A 22,593-nucleotide genomic window follows, 5' to 3' on the forward strand; every position below is an offset into this window, starting at 1 on the left:
CACCCCTCCACCTCCTCAATTTCTGTGATTACATTAGCATATCCACATCAATCTAGCCTTCAGTTCTTCTGCCAACCAGCTGGGGGCAGTAATGCGACACAGTAGCACAGTCAATCTGCTGCCATTCCTGAAATGCACAACAGGGGGCGATCTTGACGCATACTGCAGTGTTTCAGCCAATAAGAACTGATTCCAAGTCAGTCCCATTGCGCTGACTGTAATCTATGTTTAGAGGAATAGCGCCTTCCAGTGCTGATCAATCATCAGCTCTGCTGGCCTGAAAAAATGCCAAGAGGCTTTCTTTTGCTTATGCTTATGCTGCCACCCTCTGTTAAGAAAGAGGATTACAGGGCAGGCCGGTGCCTTTTTCCACCCTCTGACAAGTGAATTAGCCACTAATCCTGCAATTGATATCAACACATAACAACACTTTGCCAGCATTGCTGATAGCTTAGTCTATCATATATACTGTAGTTGTGATCTGCGATGAGATTATACCCATGGTGCATTTGGGTTTATGGTATACTTCACCTTGATCCGTAAGGGATAACGAGAGATCTGTCACCCCAAGTGCGAGCTTAAAGAGTTTAGAATCTCATCAGGCTAGCTTGTTGAGTCCTAATCCAGCAGCAGTGTGAGGGCAGTGGAGGTGTGTGCAGACTGCAGACGTCTGAGGGAGAGAGTGTTTTTTGTTTCCAGGGTTTGTGCGTGCGCTTTGGTGTCAGTGCGACTAATGCTCGTCCATATCTGTGGCTATGACGAGCATGTGGCACTATGCTTTGCTCTCATGGAAGCTGCGCTTATGACACGGGAGCCTGGCGCTCTGAGAGTTCCCAGCATTCCCTTGGCCTGGAGGCCTCGCGCGGAGTGCGTCCGCCATCCAGAGGGCAGGAATGCCGTGTGAGTGAGTGACCTTCCCTTCGCAAAGAGACACCTCTTATAGTGTCTCTATCGTCCCCTTAATGACGCACTGACACATACACACACCTTAACTTGCACACACACGCTCACGCACACACATTAGCTTGCATAATATAAGCACACTAACACAGAGACATACCACTACCGATCACACACACACACTGACAGAAAAAATGTAAATGAAACAGTTACACTTTACACTTTACACACACACACACACACACACACACACACCTAGACACACACACACACACTGGGACATTACATAAATGACAGGGACACAATAAATAAGGCCATCTTTCCCGGCCTTTCAGCCAGCACTGACTTTAATTAAGTTGATGAATCACTCTTAAGTTCCTTCTGTTCAAGCCAAACATAACAAAGCTAACAAACAAAAAACAAAACAAACCAAAAAAAGTAAAGATACACTAGGGTTCAACGGTTTAATATTTATATTAACAAACATTCACAAGTTGACTTTGTCCCCTGCAAGCCTTCAAAACATAAAATAAAATCAAATCCTCCCAGGAGCAGAGAGCGGAAATGGCCATCGGCATGAGCTCAAGGGCAGCCGTCGGGGGGTAATAAATAGGAACCGGTGGACAGAGAGCTGATCCTTGGTGTTCACAGTCTGTGTGTGCGCTACAGGCTAGCTATGAGTCAAGGGATTGTGGAGAGGGAGGGACACGCGCTGCTTCCGTTCGGTGGTTTTCTTCGTCCGTGAAAAAAAAAAAGGGGCTGCGGGACTTTTCAGAGGTTTGCAGATCACCAGACGTTCACACACGCACACACACAACCTTCTTCTGCTTGAGCCATCTATGCATATGTACATGTTGTTTCATCGTAAGACACTTTCATAATCCTGGGGAGAGAGAAGAGACAGGGATATAAATAGGAGAGTAGGAGAGAATATTTTCACATACTGTACACACACACACACACACACACACACACAGAATTACACCAGCACACACAAACCAGTAAACACTAACATGAAACCACTAATACTCTGACAGATATTCAACCTTATACGTATAAGTAATATAATCATGACTGCATACGCACACACACACACAGGTACAGAAATCAAACACACACAAACATACACCCACCCACACACACAGAGAAATGAGCACAGAATCCCCTCACATAAACACACAGAAACTCTAGCAGAGGGACTGGTGGGGGGGGGGGGGTCGGGGGTGAAGCGATCCTCACCTTTCTTGAAGTCTGTGATCCCGCTGCTCCTAATTCTGGAGGGAGCGTGTGCAGAGAGGGGGGGTGGAAGGAAGGAAGGGAGGGGGGGGGGGTCAGAGAGGGGGAGTGGAAGAACAGGTGTCAATGCTCAATGCTCCTGAAATATTTTTAACAACCGTCACTGAAAACTGGAGGAAGTGTTCGAGGCAATACTCTTGAACTCAGGTCCCAAAATAAAAAAAAGTGACCTTTATGGAGAGGAATCTCCAGGTACCTCACAGACACATACCACAGCCTCTGCCTTACAACTCACAATGACACTTCTCCTTTAAAGAACCATAATATCTAAAACATATGTGTTTATGAGTATACAGTATGTGTGTGTGTGTGTGTGTGTGTGTGCGTAGGAGGTTTATGAGCGGTCCAAGGCTGTTTTGAGGTGTTGGGTAGTGTTGAGGGTGGGGGGTTGTAGCGGTTGCTGAGTCGAGGTAATCTGATGTAGCCTACACTGTAGTGTAGTGAAGCACGGGACCCCTTATGGAGCCAATGGTGCTTTAATTTATGGGCACTACCATCTGGAGTCTTCCAGTGGGGGCCACCAGCGCCAAGTTTAGTGCCCCCCCATGTATGGTCTGCCCTAGGGGAAGACAGATGGTCCCAGGACCCAAATAGACAAAAAGGGACTTTGCCCTCTATGGCCTGCTTTTGGAAGGAGCCGGCCTGCACAGACCTGCACTAATAACGCTCTGTTTCCCAATGAAGGCTGCACTGCCACGGCGACCGTTTGCATCTAAACTCAGTGGGAGTGTGCTTAGAACTCTTATTTATGTTATTTTTGCTTTAAAATAAATAAAAAACAAATGAGAAAAATAATAAGGAGAAAATGGAAGATGTGTGAGGGTGTAAGTGAGATGAGACTCCCGCTGCTACGCGGCGTTAAATGAGTAATGATGGAGTGGTGATGAGCGTGGGCTCTAGAACGGCCCGGGCGGGCGGATCATCTCTGGGCTGACTGACGCAGAGCTGCTGCTGCTGCAAGCCCCCGCGGTCTAGATCACACACTTACCTGCATGCCTGAGGGTGGAGGCTCTGTGAGAGAGAGAGAGAGAGAGAGAGAGGGAGAGAGAGAGAGAGAGAGAGAGAGAGAGAGAGAGAGAGAGAGAGAGAGAGAGAGGGAGGGAGAGAGAGAGAGGGAGGGAGAGAGAGAGAGCATAACATGGTGATCACACACTTACCTGCATGCCTGAGGGTGGACGCGTATTACTCTTTCTCCACGATCACAGGGTCTGTGAGAGAGAGAGAGAGAGAGGGGGAGAGAGAGAGAGAGGGAGAGAGAAAGAAAGAGAGAGAGACAGAGAGAGAGAGAGATAGAGAGAGATAGGGAGGGAGAGAGAGCATGACATGGTGATCAGAGGAGTGCAGTGTTTTTGAACACACAAGCACACACACTGCAAATACATCAGTCACAACAACAACTCTCTCTTTCACACACACACACACACACACACACACACACACACACACACACACACACACAGACAAACGCAAACAGCTGCACACTTACAGTACACTGCAATATCGGCCCTGTGTGAATAGGCGCGTTATTAAATCAGTTCTCGCGTGGTTTGGGCTTCATTAGCCAATTACACGCTAACGTCTCTCAGAGGGAACCTGGGTGGGGGGCCTCAGTGAGATCCCTGCTGACAGGAGCGCACTCGGACGATGATTCCGGAGTGGCATTATGATTATGTGTGCTGCTCATAAACAGCTCGGGCCCATCAATCTATCAGAGAGGGGCCCGGCCCAGCACAGAGACAGCGTTCTCCAGCGAGATAACTATCTAATATGAAGCCGTGTAGACAAAGTGTTTATTGAGAGGCACTGGACGCCTCTCTCACCCAAGGCTCTGAGCACCCAGTGTTACAGTCCCGTGAGCGCACAATGGGCCCTGAATGCCAAGCAAGACTTCCATGGAGCCAAGAGTCCCTTAATAGACACAGAGAGACAGCTGGCCAAAGCACACGCTGTAGGGAGACAACAGACAGCGTGGGTGTATTTTATGACTATCTCTGTGTACGCACGTGTGTGTGTGTGTGTGTGTGTGTGTGTGTGTGTGTGTGTGTGTGTGTGTGTGTTGAAGACTGATAGATAGATAGATAGATACATAGATACTTTATTGATCTCCAAGGGGAAATTCAAGAGTGCGCGTGCGTGTGTTTGTGTTCGATTTAGTCGGATGACCTACGTTTGACCTCCAGCTTGCAGGTGATGGTGACCTCTCCGTGTGGGTTCTTGGCGCGGCAGGCGTACACTCCGCCGTCGAAGCTGCCAGGCCTGCGGATCTCCAGAGAGCAGATTCCCTGGTTGTTGATCTGACGGTACTTGGGGTCGTCGCCGATGATCATCTGGTTCTTCATCCAGATGATCTGGGGCTGAGGAGGAGAGGAAAAAACGTTCAGCAGTCATTTCAACAGGCCTGGAGCTGTCACCAATAATCCTGTGGCTTTTCATAATCTCAGGTTGGACAGGAGACATCTCTAATGCTTTACTTTAACAGAGATAACTATCAAAAGGACGTCTTGGTGAAGGAGCCAGAGAGTGTAAGACAATAATAGACACTCCAATCAACAATCAATCACAATCACAAAAAGTGGTCTTTTAAGTATGACTTAAAATAAAGGCATTTTAAAAATAAAGGCATTTTAAGTATGACTTAAAATAAAGGCATTTTAACTTTCTCATTGGATGAGTGCCTACTGTAGGTTTTCTCTCATTTTTACACAATCGCAATCAACTTGAACCGGTAGGGCCAAGCGCTAGCTGCTAACAACATAATGGTCATGGACTCCAGAATCCAGAGGAAAACTCAAAATGTTTATTTGTACTGTGCTGTAAAATGTATATTCGTACTATACTGGAGGTTGTTTGGATGGGGGAGTGTGTTGAAAATAATCTCAACTACAGTATCTCTCAACTATCGATCATAGTTGATGCAGACAAAAGCAACTATCAGGTCACTGTTGTATGAATTTAAAATGGATAATGCTTCAATATCAAGATATTCAAACACAAGAGAAAAGCTTTAACGTGAAGTGTCTTCAATGTACAAAATTTCGAGAGCGTGTACATCCATCAAGTCCGAGGAAGGGGGGGTGGAAATGGCATGCAGGAAGACGTGTTATGTGCGTAAGACCGTAGTAGTAACTGAAGTTATTTCCCACGCCGGGGGCTAACAGATCGCTGTTATGCATACCCTCACAATGGGGTTCCAAAGGCGGGGTGCTAAAGGCCCCGATGCCCCCCGTCGGCCCCCTGAACCCCTCTCCAGTTCCTGGGGGGCAGGAATGCCAGTCATGTGACCCCAGGGCGGTCTTTCAACACCCCCCTGCCCCCAGCCCAGGTGCCAGATTCTTGAGGGGCACAGGCCCTGGAGAACGTCAGAGAACGTCTCCCCACTGTCAGCCTCTCGGACCGGTTCTCCGCGGGTTCTTGACCCCAATGACAGGCCTAAGCCACGACTAACAGGGGTCCAGTTCCATCTGGCCCGGCCGGTTGGAGAACGAGGCTGTCACCGACTGTCCCATCACTTCACCAACAGCTTCACGAGGTCAAGCTAAGACTTCCCTTTTCAACATTCTATACCTGGAATTCTGAGCATATAGTCAAAGATCCTTCATCACTCCACTTCAACCCTCTCTGATATAGTTCCCGATCATTCTGTCTGATTGTCGATTGCGTCGTGTCTTACGTATGCATATGGCCATTGCATACAGCGCAGTACAAAATACATTTGTAAATAAAGATCTGGCATGTTGGAAATGTTCTCCTCGTCTGCCTCGTAGTGTAAGGAGTTGGAATGTATAGTGTGACCACAGCAATCACTACCGATTGAGATATGAAACATGTGCGACTCACAAAAAGCCCACATCTTAACTGAGGTCAACACGAGATCAGAGATGGTTGATAAAACGAGACGATTCATAAGAGGCTCATTTCCTGCATCTGTTAAGAGTCCAGAAGTAGCTTAGGTAGTAGGTACAGTAGGTCTTAATTCCAAAGTTGAATTATCTATACCGTGTCCAAAAGACATCACACACAAAATCATTAAAACAGTACATATTATATTTCAAAATGTTATGTGTCTTCTCTTATTGCTTATTAAGAGAAAAGTTTATGTTTGACGTAATGGACACAACTATTTAGTCCGGAACTATGTGTCATTTCGTGCCACTGGCATCTTGGTAACTCGACAGTCTTTGGTTGTCACGGTTACCTTGGGGCAGCCTCTGACGGAGCACAGGAGCTTGGCAGTGTAGCCAATGGTGGTGCTGCGGTTGGGGAGGTCGGTGGTGAACTTGGGGGCCTCGCTGAAGTCGTGCTCCTTGTACAAGGGAGGGTTGTAATCAATACCTGCGAAGCGAGGGCGGAAAAGCAGAGAGACTCGTGTGAGACTGCGAGGAGGACACACACACACACACACACACACACACACACACACACACTCTCACAGACTGGGAGACGGGGGACACTTAAATCCACAGCAACATCAACCATCACAGAGCCAAATCTCCAAGCAGGCTTATTTTCAACAACGTGACGAAGCGAAGGGACTGTTTACATTCCATGCATATTCTATTCTGAAGATTGCAAACACTTAATTGACTGTGTATCAAATGAATGACGGATTCAGCAAATGAACAGAGGCATTTCTGTATCCTGACATGCATGTTTATGCATGGACCTGCAGTGACAGAGATTCAACTTGTGAAATGTATGAAGTATATAAAAAACGAAAAAAGATAAACACAAAGAATCTGCCTTACTGGTGTTTTGTTTATTTTTCAAAACTTTTCCCGGCTGGGAATTTTCTTTGGCCGGCTGGGAAATGTTTTTGTTATTGTTTTGGACATGCGTTCCGTTATCACCCGGGAGACTCTGGGAGCTCTCAGAGTGAGAGCGCGGAACCAGAGCCTGACCTGTCTTCAGGATCTTGGCGGCCTCCTTGGTGACGGTGGAACCCTCGCTCCGGCCGCACTTGTTCTCAGCGTACACACGGAACTTGTAGCTGTTGCCCATGATGAGGTCGGAGATGGTGGCGTTCATCCTGTGGTAATGCTCAACCACTGTGTACCAATCCTGCCAACACACACACACACACACACACACACACACACACACACACACACACACACACACACACACACACACAGGATTAGGTGACTAATAACCTGACCTCAGTACGGTGTACATTTTAGGACATCCTCAGACTCAGGTGTCAGACTCAGAAAAACAACCGTCATCTTCAGACAAAACTGTCTCAGCGTCAGAAAAAACTTGTCATCCTCAGACAAAACTATGTCAGCGTCAGAAAAACCTTATCATCCTCAGGAAAACTTCTGACAGAGTCAGACAAAAAAGTCTCGGGTGAAAAGTTGTCAGAGTCAGGTCTCGGAAAAAAAGAGTCAGACAAAAAAGTCTCGGGTGAAAAATTGTCAGAGTCAGGTCTCAGAAAAAATGCTGAGAAATAGAAATAGTTCACCTGACGTGGTATTCTTCAGCGGAGTTTGTTTGTAGTAGGCTAGCCAATATATATATCTATGGTAGTAGCCTAATAAAGAAAGCATAGCCTATTTGTGATATAATTCGAAACAGTTGTTTTCTGCAAGTTAGGCTGATTCACTCGTGCAAATCGTATCCAGGATATTTGTTGTTGATGATCTTTGTTAAGTCATGAGGTTGCCATGGATACTAACTCCGCTGAAGAATACCACGTCAGGTGAACTATTTCTAGCTGGCAGAAAACAACTCTTTCGTTTAATAAATTAGGCTACAGCAAGCAAACTACAGGCTTGTTTCTGATATAATCATAGACTGCGTAGAACCTAGATATAGCCTAATACAAAGTTGTTTTCTGCAAGCTAGTTCACGTGACGTGATTCTTCAGTTGAGTTTGTTTGGAGTATCCATGGTAACAGAGTTTCTTTCTGAGACCTGACTCTGAGAACTTTTCACCCGAGACTTTTTTGTCTGACTCTTTTTTTCCGACAGCATTTTTTCTGAGACCTGACTCTGACAATTTTTCACCCGAGACTTTTTTGTCTGACTCTTTTTTTCCGAGACCTGACTCTGACAACTTTTCACCCGAGACTTTTTTGTCTGACTCTGACAGAGGTTTTCCTGAGGATGATAAGGTTTTTCTGACGCTGACATAGTTTTGTCTGAGGATGACAAGTTTTTTCTGACGCTGAGACAGTTTTGTCTGAAGATGACGGTTGTTTTTCTGAGTCTGACACCTGAGTCTGAGGATGATAAGTTTTTTCTGACGCTGACATATTTTTGTCTGAGGATGACAAGTTTTTTCTGACGCTGACATATTTTTGTCTGAGGATGACAAGTTTTTTCTGACGCTGACATAGTTTTGTCTGAGGATGACAAGTTTTTTCTGACGCTGAGACAGTTTTGTCTGAAGATGACGGTTGTTTTTCTGAGTCTGACACCTGAGTCTGAGGATGTCCTAAAATGTACACCGTACCTCTGGCATTATCACAGAATTGTACAGACACTGATACAGAGTGTCACAACACAAGAGGTATTCTGACCTACAGTACACTACGCCAGTCACTGTAATATGGCCCTGCAGATAACAGTATGATGAAGTGGCAGTGGCACTCCTGTAGCCCGTCTAGTCTATTTACATTATATCCATTTCCATGGATTTGGCAGACGAGTTAGTTAGGCGACCTTGGGAGGTACAGTAAGCACAAAGCACTGATTCTAGTGGACAGTACAAGTGTTGGAGCGATTAGGAGAGAATTTCATCCATTAGAAGAACTAGTAGAGCAAGGTGCTAATGACACACTGATCATATCTTCTGCACCCAGAGTGCACACACACACACACACACACTGATGACGAGAACATGTTCTGTATAGCTGAAGCATAAGCCATGTTGGATAAAGGCACAAGCGAAATGCGTATCAGGCATGGGCCTGGCAGCATCCATTTCCAAACACAGCTGCTGTCTAAAGGCTTCCTGACACAATCTGGGCATGGACAACACAACAGCATTGACCACAATGACGCACCCCTGTCAACAGTGCCATCTGCCCCTTCATCATGAAACCCATAGCTGTATGTGGCCACTGTTTGAAGTGAGTGACCGATGCTGCTCTATGCAACCCACATAATCCTGCATTCCAAAGCAACTGACCCTGGAAGGAATCTGGCCCTGAACTGGACCGTAGCCATTCCAGTTAGATCGGACTGGAACGCTGATTCTGAAGGCACACCGTGAGCTATTCTGCACCCTTCAAATAATAGCCCTGCCCAATTAAAGCAACACTAAAGCACTTCTCCTCTGTCGTTCACACGCTATTTGTTTATCCAGCAAAATAACAGACAAGGTAGAATATGTTGCATGATTTTATGAAAGTATGATGTATTGCGACATCGAAGCAAGTCAAATTTGTCGTTTCTGATGTCTCATTTAATCAAACTACAGATACACTACCCCACCTCGTAAAGTTACATAGTGCGGTTATAGCCGATAGAGGGCCGCGAAGTGAAAGCAGAAGTGCCGTTCACCCTGTTACGAGTTGATGAACCGTTGAAATGATTTTGGAAACATTATTTTAAGGTACGAAAAACTCAACTGACTAATAACAAAAGAAAACTGGAAATATTGAAAAACAAAAACAAAATGATACTAGTGTGCACACAGCAAAGCATAGTTGAAGGTTGAAAATTATAGTTGAAGTTTAGTTGAAGTTAAGCTGAACATTCTAACATACTGTAAGATTCCATTCCGCAACTATGTAAGGTTCTAAAATTCTATGTGAACCCAGATATTCTATAGAATGTTAATTTTCCAACATTCCAGTCACACCGGTGTGATGGTACACCTTCAAAGAATTACGGCTATTACATAGGTCTCTACATGTAATGTAATAATGTGCGCCTGTAGGAATGGACTAACAGGCCTCCTGTCCACAAGAAAAACACGTGAGGTCTCTCACCCCTGTCTTTTGGTCAGCCTTCTGAATGGTGTAGCCGGTGATGGTGGTGTTGCCGTTATCCTTGGGCTCGGTCCATTCCAGAGCCACGTTGAAGCCCCATGTGTCGGCGATCTTCACAGTGGCAGGTGGGCCAGGCAACTCTGTGGGACAGTCACATCAAACACGGTTTCCCCCCACTGTGTACTGACATGCTGTATGTTGATTCAGTGTGTGTACTCATTTGAAGACTCTTTAGTTGACACTTGATTCAGTAGCTCTCTTCTGGTTCAATTGTTTACGGAGCATCAGTTGAATAAAACCCAACTCCCAACCTTAACCAATAAACTGTAGTTACTGAACTTGGAGCAAATAGTTTGTTTATAATCTGAACATCTGTAGATAGCCTGATAGACGATCCAAGTAAAACGTGGCCACAATAATATATAAACCTCATTCAAAACAATGAATAAGATACATTAATATAATCACATATAAAAATACATTACATTAAAAACTTACTATAAATTAAACCTTTTTACATGTCTTTCATATTTTCAATTTGAACTAGACTAGAGGACAGTTAGTGTGGAAATAGGTAGGAGGTTGGAGTTTGTGTGCAACTGACTCACCACAGATTTGGAGGACGAAGGTGGCCTTGTCCTCAAAGCTCTCCACCTTGACGCTCATCTCGTAGTTGCCAGAGTCTTCCCTCTCGGACTGGCGGATGAAGAAGATGCTGTCGCGGTCAGTGTTACGCACATTCACTCTCTTGCTGTCCAGAGGCTCTCCATCCTTGGTCCAGTTCACAGCAGGGCAAGGCTTGCCCTACATGGGGGACACTGGCGTTTAGGAAAGTCTCACCACATAGCAGCTGACTCATTGTTTCTGGCCCAAGACTCCTGAGCTAAAAGAATGACTGTTGATACGGTATGAGTAACTATTCAACGTCATGACAGGCTAGAGGTAATAAAACAAGATACGAACAAAATGGCAAGGCAAAACTATGGAACGTCAAATACACTAACAGTAAAAAATCAATGAAAGAACATCATATAACACAGAATGAAAGAATGAAATGAAATAAATGAAAGAACATCTACCATGGTTACTGAGTGTTTTTTTTCTAAAAAAAACAAAAAAAAACATGAATTGTGCTTTTAAGTATCATGGCAGTTGGCGCTAATAGTCATGGGCACTAGTGTTGTGGGAGAGTTGCTCGAGAGAGGGTCACGTACGTTGAAGGGGATGACGATGTTGATCTTGTCGCCCACGTACTTGACGTACCTCTGCCTCAGGAAACGGGGCAGGCGGATCTTGGGACGCTCTGCAGGGACAAACAGCCATGTCATCATCTGTGCACTACTGCTCACGCCATTGACACTCACATGCTAAGGGTCTGATGAGTCGGAATGAATAAATGTGCAAATCCAACCAAGATATTAAAACTAAGCAGCTGATAGCAATGCTAATGTCAGCTATGGTAGATAGATATATAGATAGATAGATAGATAGATAGAAAGATAGAAAGATAGATAGATAGATATTTTATTGATCCCGAAGGGGAAATTCAAGGTCCCAGTAATATTGGAAAGACAAAAAACAGCAAACCTTGGCTGCTTGTGGAATTATTTAGAGATTAACAAGAAAATAATAATAATAATAATAATTAAAAAAAAAGAAAAACACCAGCAGCATATCAGGTGAATACACACTGTATATTCTGGGCAACTGCACGATTACTCAAGTGCCCCACCAACTTTTAACACTGACTTGATAGTGAGCTATCATATGATCCAAACATTCTGCGCACGCACAGTCACCACAGCCATCACATTAAGCTAGTAATTCCACCCCCCACTCAACAGGCTCTCGGCCTGACCTTAATATGGAAAACCACTGGGACCACCCAAGCACGGCCAACCCTAGCTGCGCTAGCAAGGGCAAAGTTGTTCCGCAGAGCGCAGAATTTCCGTGATAATCCAACATGAGGCTTCTGCGGTATGTGGGGATTAAAGGAGGAGTCCGCAAACATCAAAGTTATGTCCAGCGCCATCATTCACCTCTTCAAATGAGTGCTGTACATGTATAATGGCTCTCTGCAGTATGCCCACCAGCATGCCTGTAGGGAGCACACCTGCTGGGCATGGCATGGCCATGCTGGAGCCTGAAATAGCCCCACTGTATCTGAGACACACACACACACACACACACACACACACACACACACACACACACACACACACACACACAACCACAACCACCACTCCAACTAGCAGCGTATGATGGAGATCTTGGGTTACATTTCATGTGGAATGAGGCATCCTGTAGTATATATATATCTCTATATCTGTATCTCTAGCCCCACACGCGCGCGCACACACACACACACACACACACACACACACACACACACACACACACACACACACACACACACACACACACACACACACACACACACACACACACACACACACACACACACACACACACACACACACACCAGCAGCTGGCCATGGGAGTGCAGAGGGACAGAAAGACTGACTGGGTTCAGAGGGGTTAAGAGTGATCAGGCGAATTATCAGCTGACAAACTCTCAAAGAGCGACTAATTACAATAATAACGGCTTAAAAACACACACAACAAATGGTGTCCCTTTCATGCACAGCTATTTTATCCAGCTGTATCGGGCATTAGGAGAGAAACCGCTCTGAGAGTGCAGGCTGTGGAGAACTAATTTGACAGCCACTCTGAAGGATCCAATTCAATTTCCACTTCCATGGAAACAAGATTACAGTTGACTTCAGATAAGCAACAATATAGTCGCAGCCATCGCACATCTTGAACATCGTCCTTCTCCTCAAGGAGTTTATGAGTTTATTCTGAGAGGGTGTGCAGTCTCTGAATAAATGGATTTTCTCACAGGGATGACTTCAGGTTCATGAAGAGTCATGTTTTTTTTTTGTCAAACAGCATATTGAAGGCCAGTCAAACACCCCTAAAAGTAGTTTCACAAAAAAAAAAAATTCCTTCAGAGAGTGGTACGTGAGGACAAGGACATTTAAGATTTCTTTCAATATGCCCACGGCCAAAGAAACACCACAGGTTTCTAAGTTACTAAGCAGCTCCCCCTTTTTTGTCTTGAACAGGAGCCACCTCCATGACGCCTCCGAGCCACACCAGGCCCGGACCCGGCGCGGCCCTGGCGCGGCCCAGAGCTCAGCTGCTGTCCGGGTGACCTGGCATGACTCCATGTGGAGGACGAGAGCCGCTGCGTCCAGAGATGAAGAGCCCGGCAGAAATCCGCGGCATGTTTTTAGACAAACAGAGCGGCGCTGGAAGGCACAGGGAGCTCGGGGGAAACCCGAGATGTCCCCCCTTGGGTCCGCAGCGCACTGCGTGAACACACGGGAATTTCACCCCCCCTCCTCCTTCCCCCCCGCCCTCGGGTATTCACACTTGTCACCATCGCTCGCTGAGAGGCCAGCTTGACACCGCTCCAGCGCTGGATTTTGCCAATGCCCCAGAAGCCATGCTAAAAGTCCACAGTGTAATCCGTGTTAATAGATAGTGCTTCCCAGTGATTTTCCAAGGATTTATGTGTCAGACTGCTGTTATCCCGTGGGGAAATCATTCATAAGATGCCTCCTCGCATGTAGACGTACAAACGTTTCTGGAGAGTTGACTTGGAGACGTTTCCTGCAGTACAGTCTCTTGTCCAATTTGGTCGATTGGACTCAAGTTACTCTCCTATGAACTTTCCATCTCGTCCCAACTAATTCTTTCTTTAGATCTTCATTGACGTCAAGATGTGAAACACAGTGCATGAATTAACACGGCATCTATGTAACGGCTGGTCAAAGAATCCCACAGAGTTCCACTGTGATAAACACTGGATTTGTCTGCTCCACAAGTCAGTCTCACAAAGGCCACCTATATTTGAAGTCATGTTGACATTCATTTTTAAAAGCCAGCGATTAGTGTTGAAGTAGATGCTGCAGTCAAGAGGAGATTTAGAAGCTACCGACATTTAAAATACTGTACAGATGATGTTGCTGTCAAATTTCATTAACCTGTGCTATCGTTTTCTAATGTAGGGAAGTTCTGGCACTGACATAGATGTAGTTTTGCAACTTAACTCAGTGCAAACAATCACCAAGTTCATATTGAAAATGTCACTTTTGGGGGAGTGTTTATAACTGGAACATGGCACATGCATTTTCCTCAGTCACCCAACATTATCCAGGCGCTACGTCAACGTCAACGTTAACGACGCGATCTCTTCGGGGCCCTGTTTCAGCGCTGCAGACAGACATTCCCCATTTGGGCCTATAGCGCCCGCTCCAATGAGGATCTGCATGCCTGAAAGCGAACACCTCGCTACAATTGAGCACCGGGCCAGCGGGGTGTCAGGTCGATTTATCTGTCTGTCAGCTTGGCAGGGAACAGCAGTAAAGCAGAAGTTCTCTCCACTGGCTCCTCTCCTCTCACGGGGTCCAGCCCTTGTCCAGGGGAAGACCGCTGCTGGACGTGGGACATCTGAGGCTAGCGGACATCTGAGCCGTTCCTGGCAGCCTCAGATCCTTTAGCAGAGGGGGGCTATTTCTACAGTAGGCATAAATGCCAGCAGTAGGCTGGAGCTGTTGTGCACAGAGGCCTGTAAGCAGCGTGTGCAATGGAACAGAGGCACTGACGTGCCACAGGGGTGCGGCATGGAAATATGGTCGGGTGAGGAAGCCAAGGTTGCCATTGACGGCCCCGGCAGTGGCGCAACTGGCTGGGGCACCTGCACCGTACGCCGGCGACCCGGGTTCGATTCCCGCCCCGTGGTCCTTTCCGGATCCCACCCCGACTCTCTCTCCCACTCGCTTCCTGTCATTCTCTCTACTGTCCTGTCCAATTAAAGGCATAAAAAGCCCAAAAAATAATCTTAAAAAAAAAAAAGGTTGCCAGTGACCCGGCTGGGCGCTTTAAGCCGGTCATTGGTCTACTGGCCGTGGGTGCGACCGTGAGCATGTGGCGTGGTGGCGACGTGACGTCGTGACTTACCACCAACCTCCTTGACCAGGACGGAATCGACGAGGGCAGCTGCGGGGCTGCGGCCGCCGGGGTTCATGGCCACGACGCGGATGTTCAGGCGGTCGCCGGTGGTCTGGTTCTTGATGGTGTAGCGGCAGGAGATGGTGAGCTCTTCATTTGCGGCCTTCCAGTCGTCAGCTATGGGGGAGGCGGGATAGCACACGTTTAGCAGAATGCCTGGACCTTTACACCCAGCAAGGCCCAACAACAACAACAACAACACAGTGGATAACAGCCAAAGCCATGGCTGTCTGAGTTTTCAGCTTATAAAGTCATCAGCATGATCTTGGCACACTCAAATAGAATAATATGCTAACACACCTATGCACCATTAATTGACATTTAGCATGAACATACCTTTAACTATTATTATGATCATATCACAGCAACAGTCTTCCATTACACAGTAATCACTGACATTGAGGAGAATCTAAAAATAAACCCCTATCCCGTAGCTTACATTGTCATATTTTTCCGCACCCCCCCCCCCCCCCCCCCCCTGCCACAACTAACCTAAGTGTTCTTGTATCTACATTCGCAAAGGCAGGAGCTAACACCATCATGGCTGACCTCAGCCAAGGAGCCCTAATACTGATAAAGACTCATATGGACAACTTAAGATGCTTTCGATAAACACTCCTTTGAATTAGTAACATAAATGTTTACTAATGACATTTAAATAGCATTTAATTATCTCACAATGCAATATGCCATAGCCGCAGAATGAAATATGGAGTGTTGGGTTTCCCTATGGGAACAGGACAGAAGAAAACGAATCAGGGCTGATGATTGCTGATGGAGCGACTATCCAAAAGTTCTCCTGTCCATCCCTTCAGGATTGATGAGGATTGAATCAGGATTCAGAATTAACCAAGTAACTGGAGATAAGCATACAGTATGTTCCTTTCTACAGCATTTCTTCTTGGCCCAGAGAAAGCTGGACACTCGTCCAGACTCAAACTGAGGCCCAGGCTGAAATCCTCGTAACCTTATAGGGACATAAATAGGTGGGGGATAAATCTGCGGGTGACGCATGGGCAACAGCTGCCACTGATAGACTTGACCAGTCAATAAAAGCGTAATTTACAATTCCCTGTGTTTAAATTAGGGAGCAACGCAGGTATCGTATGGCGGTATTTAAAGATGAGGATATCATTGGAAGCAGGAGCGAGAACCTGTCCTTGTTAAACGTTTCGGCTGGCGGTAGCTAAGGTTGGGCATACACTCTGAATTCAGATCACACAAACTATGCTGGGCCATGCTGAAACCTATCACTCTCAATACCGTTTACAGTCACCAGCGAGAAGGTGCTTTTGGTGAATTTCATTCAGTCACTGAGCACTCTGGCAACTGCATTGGTCCATCCGATTCAAATGAGTAAAGATCTAAATAGACGGTTGCCTGCCAAATTGTCTCTTTAGAAGGGACTCACCTCTAAACACCTCACCTCTTTAACATGAACATGCCTGTAACATTGAAAATAATTGAAACACATAAAGGTCGACTGTGACTGCCTTGCTTTTGCAGACTCAACCGCGGTGGTGCGATGCGGACTTACATCCCTCCTTGGCGATCTCGACGGTGTAACCGTCCAGGCCATCCTTTCCAACGGTGGCGGGAGGTCTCCAGCTGATGATGACGGTGGTGTCGGTGACATCCTCCACGCCCAACTCAAGGGGCTCGCTGGTGGGCTCTGGCAGGGGTGCAGAAAACACAACAATCTCTCACCAGATACACAATAAACACATGATGTACACCTATTTTTTTAACATTAAATAGGTTTACTACTTATTAACATATTACCCAAGTATGCTACACACACAGTATACAGTACAACGTACGAAATAAATATGTACAGTACTGCTACAGCATTATTTTAGTATCTGGGTTGTTCTTAATCGGGTCAAAGGGGGGGTTGAAAGACTGAGCCACTCGTAACATGTTACAGACAGAAGGACAAACAGACATACAAGTGTGATGGACGTGTTACCTGGGGGAGGAGGTGGAGTGGGGGCCTTGACCTCCTCAACAGGTGGGGCTTCTTCAGCTGGGGGGGCCTCACCTAAGGTTCAACAAGTAGGCGGGTGGTGAGAGTTAGTGGAGGCATGCGCAATATTGATCTTGAGAGGACATACTGCATGTCTATCACACCTACTGTATATCTCTAGCCAAGAGTTGTATGGATTCTTTAAACCAACTGATTTTAATGTGGGCAGCTTTTCAGCCAGGTAGATGAGTTAATTATGGTTACATGAAATGAGTTCATTATGGTGGCATGAAATGAAGTGCAAAGGTGGAACCAATACATGGTGGGACTTCTACTTTTAAGGCCAGGGTTACCCACCTGTCTACAGCACAAGTTTAGTCACAAGCACTATAAATGATGTTGTCAGTAGGTCAGACTAGAATGGGAGTGGTAGCCTAGTGCAGGTGTCCATGTTGTGTGTGATCTGTGATGCAGTTTTACCCTCGGCGGGAGCTTCTCCTTCAGCTGGGGCTGGAGCAGCCTCTCCCTCAGCAGGAGCTGCAGCTGTTAGATAGTGATTATTGTTAGAGAGTGATTACAAGCCAATGCCTGAGCTCATCCTGAAAGTTCATCATGGCAGTGGAATATACCATAAAATGAAGACAGGAGGAATAGATATGTTGATTGTACAATGAAATTATATTAGGATTGTGGCTGTTGACTATGCTATGCAAAATAAAAAGTTAGTGCAGTTGTTATTAGCGGTATCGTAAATCAGGAGTGGATCTGGAAAAGAGAGACTGTGAGAGAGTGAGTCAGGAACGAAGTGAGGCTGTTGTGTAGTGGTTACCGTCAGCGGGGGCCTCGGCCGCGGGCGCAGCGTCAGCAGCGGCTTCCTCAGCGGCAGGAGCAGCGGCTAGCGTTAGATGTTGAACAGCAATGGTTAATAATGAGTAAAATGGTCATTTGGGCTATGCAATGCAATGCTGTGCTTGGCTACTAATTATTACTGCAGAACGTTTTGTGACCAGGATAGATTTAGCTTTAGATTTAGCTGTACCCATAAAGCTATCTGGTCAAAACGGTTGGTTATGTTACAGCCCTCAGCAAAGTCGCCGGTGTTGACAGCTCATTTTAGTAGTGGCCAATGTATTGAACTATAATTAGTGAAAAATTAATTGAGGTATAATTATTTGGCAAGCAGAAGAGTCTGCCAAGCTTTTATGTCATGGAATCTGCCCATGTTTAGCCTACTTTGGAATAGTTTTAACTAGTCGCAATTTCACAGGATCACTATCAAATGTAGATCAAGGGAACACCGCTGACTTTGCTGTTGGATTTGAAACAGTTTTAGACGATCATCAAAGGTGATGAGGACAGAAACTGATCCAGGTGAGTTTACCCTCGGCAGGAGCCTCGCCCTCTGGCGCGGCAGGCGCGGCGGCGGCGGCCTCCTCGGCAGCTGGAGCAGCTGGTGTTAAACGGGTGGCATTAGTGAAGGGGCACAAATTGCAGGAGAGTGCAGAAGAAGATCGAGATATGGTGTCATACGATCAAGAGCTACAGGAGGGCAGGAATGTTAGCCATTGAGAAGTAGGCAGATTAACATTAGTCGTGCTGCTACACTGTTATATCCTTTTGAGACTATGCCCAAGAGAACTGTAGCATTGTACTGTACCATTAGCGGTGGAGAGAGAAAGAGTGTTTGTTGTGTTGCCAGTAAATGGTGGTGTTTATGATGTTGAACTGTACAGGTGAGTGGTAGAAACAGTGAGTTGTAGTTGAGCTGTATATGTCGTTAGTGCGGAGACTTCTCTGTTACCCTCGGCCGGCGCGTCAGCAGGCGCTTCAGCGGGCGCTTCAGGAGCAGCAGCGGGTGCTTCCTCGGCTGCAGGGGCGGCTAGTGTTAAAGGTTAACAGGGTTACGCACAAGCAGCAACTAAGGCACACCAACAACTATGTGAAAGAGATCATTGTGAGTAGGCCTTTAGCAGAGTGAATAGAATCGTGCACAGGTACAACCAATACAGGTAGAACCAAAACGTTTATTTGCTGATGCTAGACTTTTCCACCTATGACTGCAGTGTTAGAAATATGAGTAGTTGTAGTAATACTAAGCCTATGGCATCATGAGCAGTGACGCTCTTGTATGTCACTACTCCTGTGGCATAGTGTCACACTATACTATGGTGTGGCATGGTTGTAGCATTACAAAAAAGATCGCTGTAGTAGGCCATTAGTGGTGAGTAGCCTATTTGTTGTTACCCTCGGCGGGGGCTTCCGCGGGCGCCTCAGCGGGCGCTTCTGCGGGTGCTTCGGCGGGCGCTTCAGGAGCGGGAGCGGGAGCTTCCTCGGCTGCGGGTGCGGCTAGTGTTAAAAGTTATCAAGGTTAGGCCCAAAAAGCAGGTAAGGCAAGCCAAGAAATGCAGCTGCAGAAAAAGATGTCCATGAGTAGGTCTATAGCAAACTGAATAGGTTAAGTCAGAGGGTTAAGTCACTGTGAATTTACAAGGGCTGCTGTGTTAGACAAGTGGAGATTTTTACCACGCAACAGTCTAGGGGCATTTTAAGCCATACAGGATTGTGTGGCACTACCAGTACTGCGGTGGCTTATTAGCCTTCCATTTGGTTACACTATAGAATGGTAGTAGCAGTAGAAACAGGGCTGTTGTGGTAGCCTATTAAGCCATTAGTAGGGAATCTATTGCGTTACCCTCAGGCGCGGCCTCAGCCGGCGCTTCAGCGGGCGCTTCAGGAGCGGGAGCAGGCGCTTCCTCGGCGGCAGGGGCGGCTAGTGTTAAAAGTTATCAGGGTTAGGCACAAGCTGCAAATAAGGCACACCAACAACTACAGCTGTGAAAGAAAAGATCCAAGAGTTTGGCCTACAGCAGGGTTAAGCAGAGGGAAAAACTGGGTTTTTGTAAATGCAAAGAGCTGTAGCCTTATGTAGCCTAGGTATTTTTAGAAAGCAACTGGCAAATCACATAATGGTTAGGGGCTATGTATGTTGTAAAAGCTGAATGTTATGGTTTTAATAAGGCTGCAACTATATTTCCATAGTGGATTAATCTGTTGATTATTTATGGGATTAATCGATTTAGTTGTTTGACTGATAAAATGTCATGGCCTGGAAACCAGCCCAAATTGAGTCTAGTTGATAGAAATGGGCTATTTTTCACCATTTCAGTTAATGGTGAAAAATGTTGATTAGTGTGTCCTAGTGTTTCCTTAAAAATGACACAAACCCCACTAACCAATTACCAGAAACGTTGTAGATTAATATAGGCTATTAAATAATAAACAACTGATGATTAATCGATTAGCTTAATCGTTGCAGCCCTAATAGTAGGCTAAAGCATTAGTGGTGAGTCTGTTGTGTTACCCTCGGCCTCGGGTGCGGCCGGCGCTTCCGCGGGCGCCTCAGGAGCGGCAGGGGCCTCTTCGGCTGCGGGAGCGGCTGGTGTTAAAGGTTAACAGGGTTAGGCACATGAAGCAGATATACGGCGAAGCCAATAGTTACAGCTGCAAAGGAAAAGATCCAAGAGTTTGGCCTACAGCAGAGGGAATAGGTTAAGCCAAGGAAAAACACTGCGTGTTTGTAAATGCTGCGTAAAAGCTGTAGTAACCTATTGGAAATGGCAAGTGGTTGTGGCAAGGCATTTTTGGAAAGCAACTGGCAAATCACATCATAAGCATAATGGTTTGGGGCTATGTATGTCACTAGTTCTACAAGCTGAATGTTATGTTTTAAGTAAGCAACTAACTAATATTTCCATGGAGGATTAATCTCTTGGCTATTACATGTTATGTCATGTACTATCAGTAAATGGTGAAAAAAGTGTATCAGTGTTTCCTTAAAAATGACACAAACCCATTAACCAATTACCAAAAACGCTGGTGATTAATATAGGCTATTAGTAATCAAACAACGAATGATTAATCAATTAATTGTTGTATCCTAAATAGTAAGTCATTAGTAGTGAGCCAGTTGTGTTACCCTCGGCCTCGGGTGCGGCCGGCGCGTCTGCAGGCGCGTCAGGAGCGGGCGCAGGAGCTTCCTCGGCTGCGGGTGCTGGCGTTAGAGGTTATACAGAGGGGGGTTAGTCCTGAAGAGGCGAGGCAGGGTTATAGTGTGACAGCATTAGAGAAGCTAATGAGCTAGACACCTGGAACCAGAGAACGTGCTAGACATTTTTAAGTCTGGCTCCACCAAGCGCAGTCAGTAGCCTATTCGCGTCAGCTTTGTAGGGGCAAGCAATAATAAAGCATCAAGTGCACGAAACAGGGCTGCTCCCAGAGCACACATTATAGCACAATTATGGTATACAGTGCTTAACATTATTTTCAGAAAGCCGGTCAGTAAAAGCTGACTTATGCCTTAACGATGGTAACATGCAATGGTCAATCGAAGCATTGAGGATAAAGCTGCTTTAAAAGGCAATAAAGCATGAAACACTATCAGTACAAAGCAGGGAGTGCAATTAAAAATCGTCTTATCTCTGAGAGGTTTAAAGAGACAGCGATAGAACACGGCTCGGATGACTGTCATTCACTTTCTCGATTGAAACACATGGCGCACATTCATTCACTTAGCACACAACCATTCACTTTGACACACAATCATTCACTTGGCACGCATTCATTCGCGCAGAAGTAAAAGTTTAGTGCCACCGCGCTTGTTCAGCACCGGTTTACCGACCAAACTTTCCTGGCTTTTGCGATGGTGCCAAAAGCCCTCTCTAAACGTGAGAGATGTATTGTGGCAGGTAGCGACCATAACGGTTACCACAAAAAAAGAGGAGGTTTCTGTTAAAGTGGAATACTTCGGATGAATGACAGGTCTCCTTCTCAGCTCCTTCTTTACTTAAACTGGGAACTGGATGCATATCCTTTGAAAGAAGTTAATGATTTAAACCAAAAAAGACTGAACAAAATGTGTTGAGTCCATATGCCATATACTGAATATGGAATTAACTACAGGGAATGGATTATTTTTTCCCTCTTTGACTGAAAATGTGGCGCCGTTCGGTAGTTATTTGGAAAGGCCGCTGGATATCCCCAGAGGCACCCTACACCGAACACTACCTTCAGCTGGGGGAGCCTCTCCTTCGGCTGGAGGAGCTGCTTCAGCGGGAGCAGCCTCAGCAGGTGGTGCGGGTGCAGGCTCGGGTTCGGGCGCCGGTGCTGGTGCTGGCTCTTCCTTCTTCTTCTCCTCCTTCGGCTTGGCCGCCTTCTTGATAGGGGCTGGCTTGGCTGGCATCTTGTCCGATTTAGAAATCCCTCTTGCCACAAAATCCGTTGACTGCGGCCACTCGAGGGGTGACAGGAGATTTAAAGGGCAGCGATGCGTAGCCCATAGACACGAACTCCACCCCTCTAAAGTGTCAGGTGTCCAGTGGCAGGATAAGGCCACACTGCACTGAGAGACATGACAAC

At 46.2% G+C, this 22,593-nt stretch overlaps 1 protein-coding gene across 1 annotated transcript; it reads right to left on the reverse strand.

The window, feature by feature from the left end:
• Positions 1-1,209: 1,209 nt before the first annotated feature.
• On the reverse strand, positions 1,210-22,470 carry mybphb (myosin binding protein Hb). Its single transcript, XM_062544529.1, has 14 exons — positions 22,243-22,470; positions 17,659-17,721; positions 17,182-17,253; positions 16,750-16,884; positions 15,162-15,329; positions 11,348-11,436; positions 10,742-10,937; positions 10,134-10,273; positions 7,095-7,254; positions 6,392-6,528; positions 4,364-4,550; positions 3,354-3,404; positions 2,140-2,174; positions 1,210-1,783 (listed from the first exon to the last, which is right to left on the reverse strand). Exons 1-12 carry the CDS (start codon positions 22,415-22,417, stop codon positions 3,379-3,381), a joined length of 1,548 nt encoding a protein of 515 aa, XP_062400513.1. The 5' UTR covers positions 22,418-22,470; the 3' UTR covers positions 1,210-1,783; positions 2,140-2,174; positions 3,354-3,378.
• Between the last annotated feature and the right edge of the window lie 123 nt (positions 22,471-22,593).

This window comes from Sardina pilchardus, chromosome 9 (assembly GCF_963854185.1).
Source record: "Sardina pilchardus chromosome 9, fSarPil1.1, whole genome shotgun sequence".
In the NCBI taxonomy this organism is placed as follows: Eukaryota; Metazoa; Chordata; class Actinopteri; order Clupeiformes; family Clupeidae; genus Sardina; species Sardina pilchardus.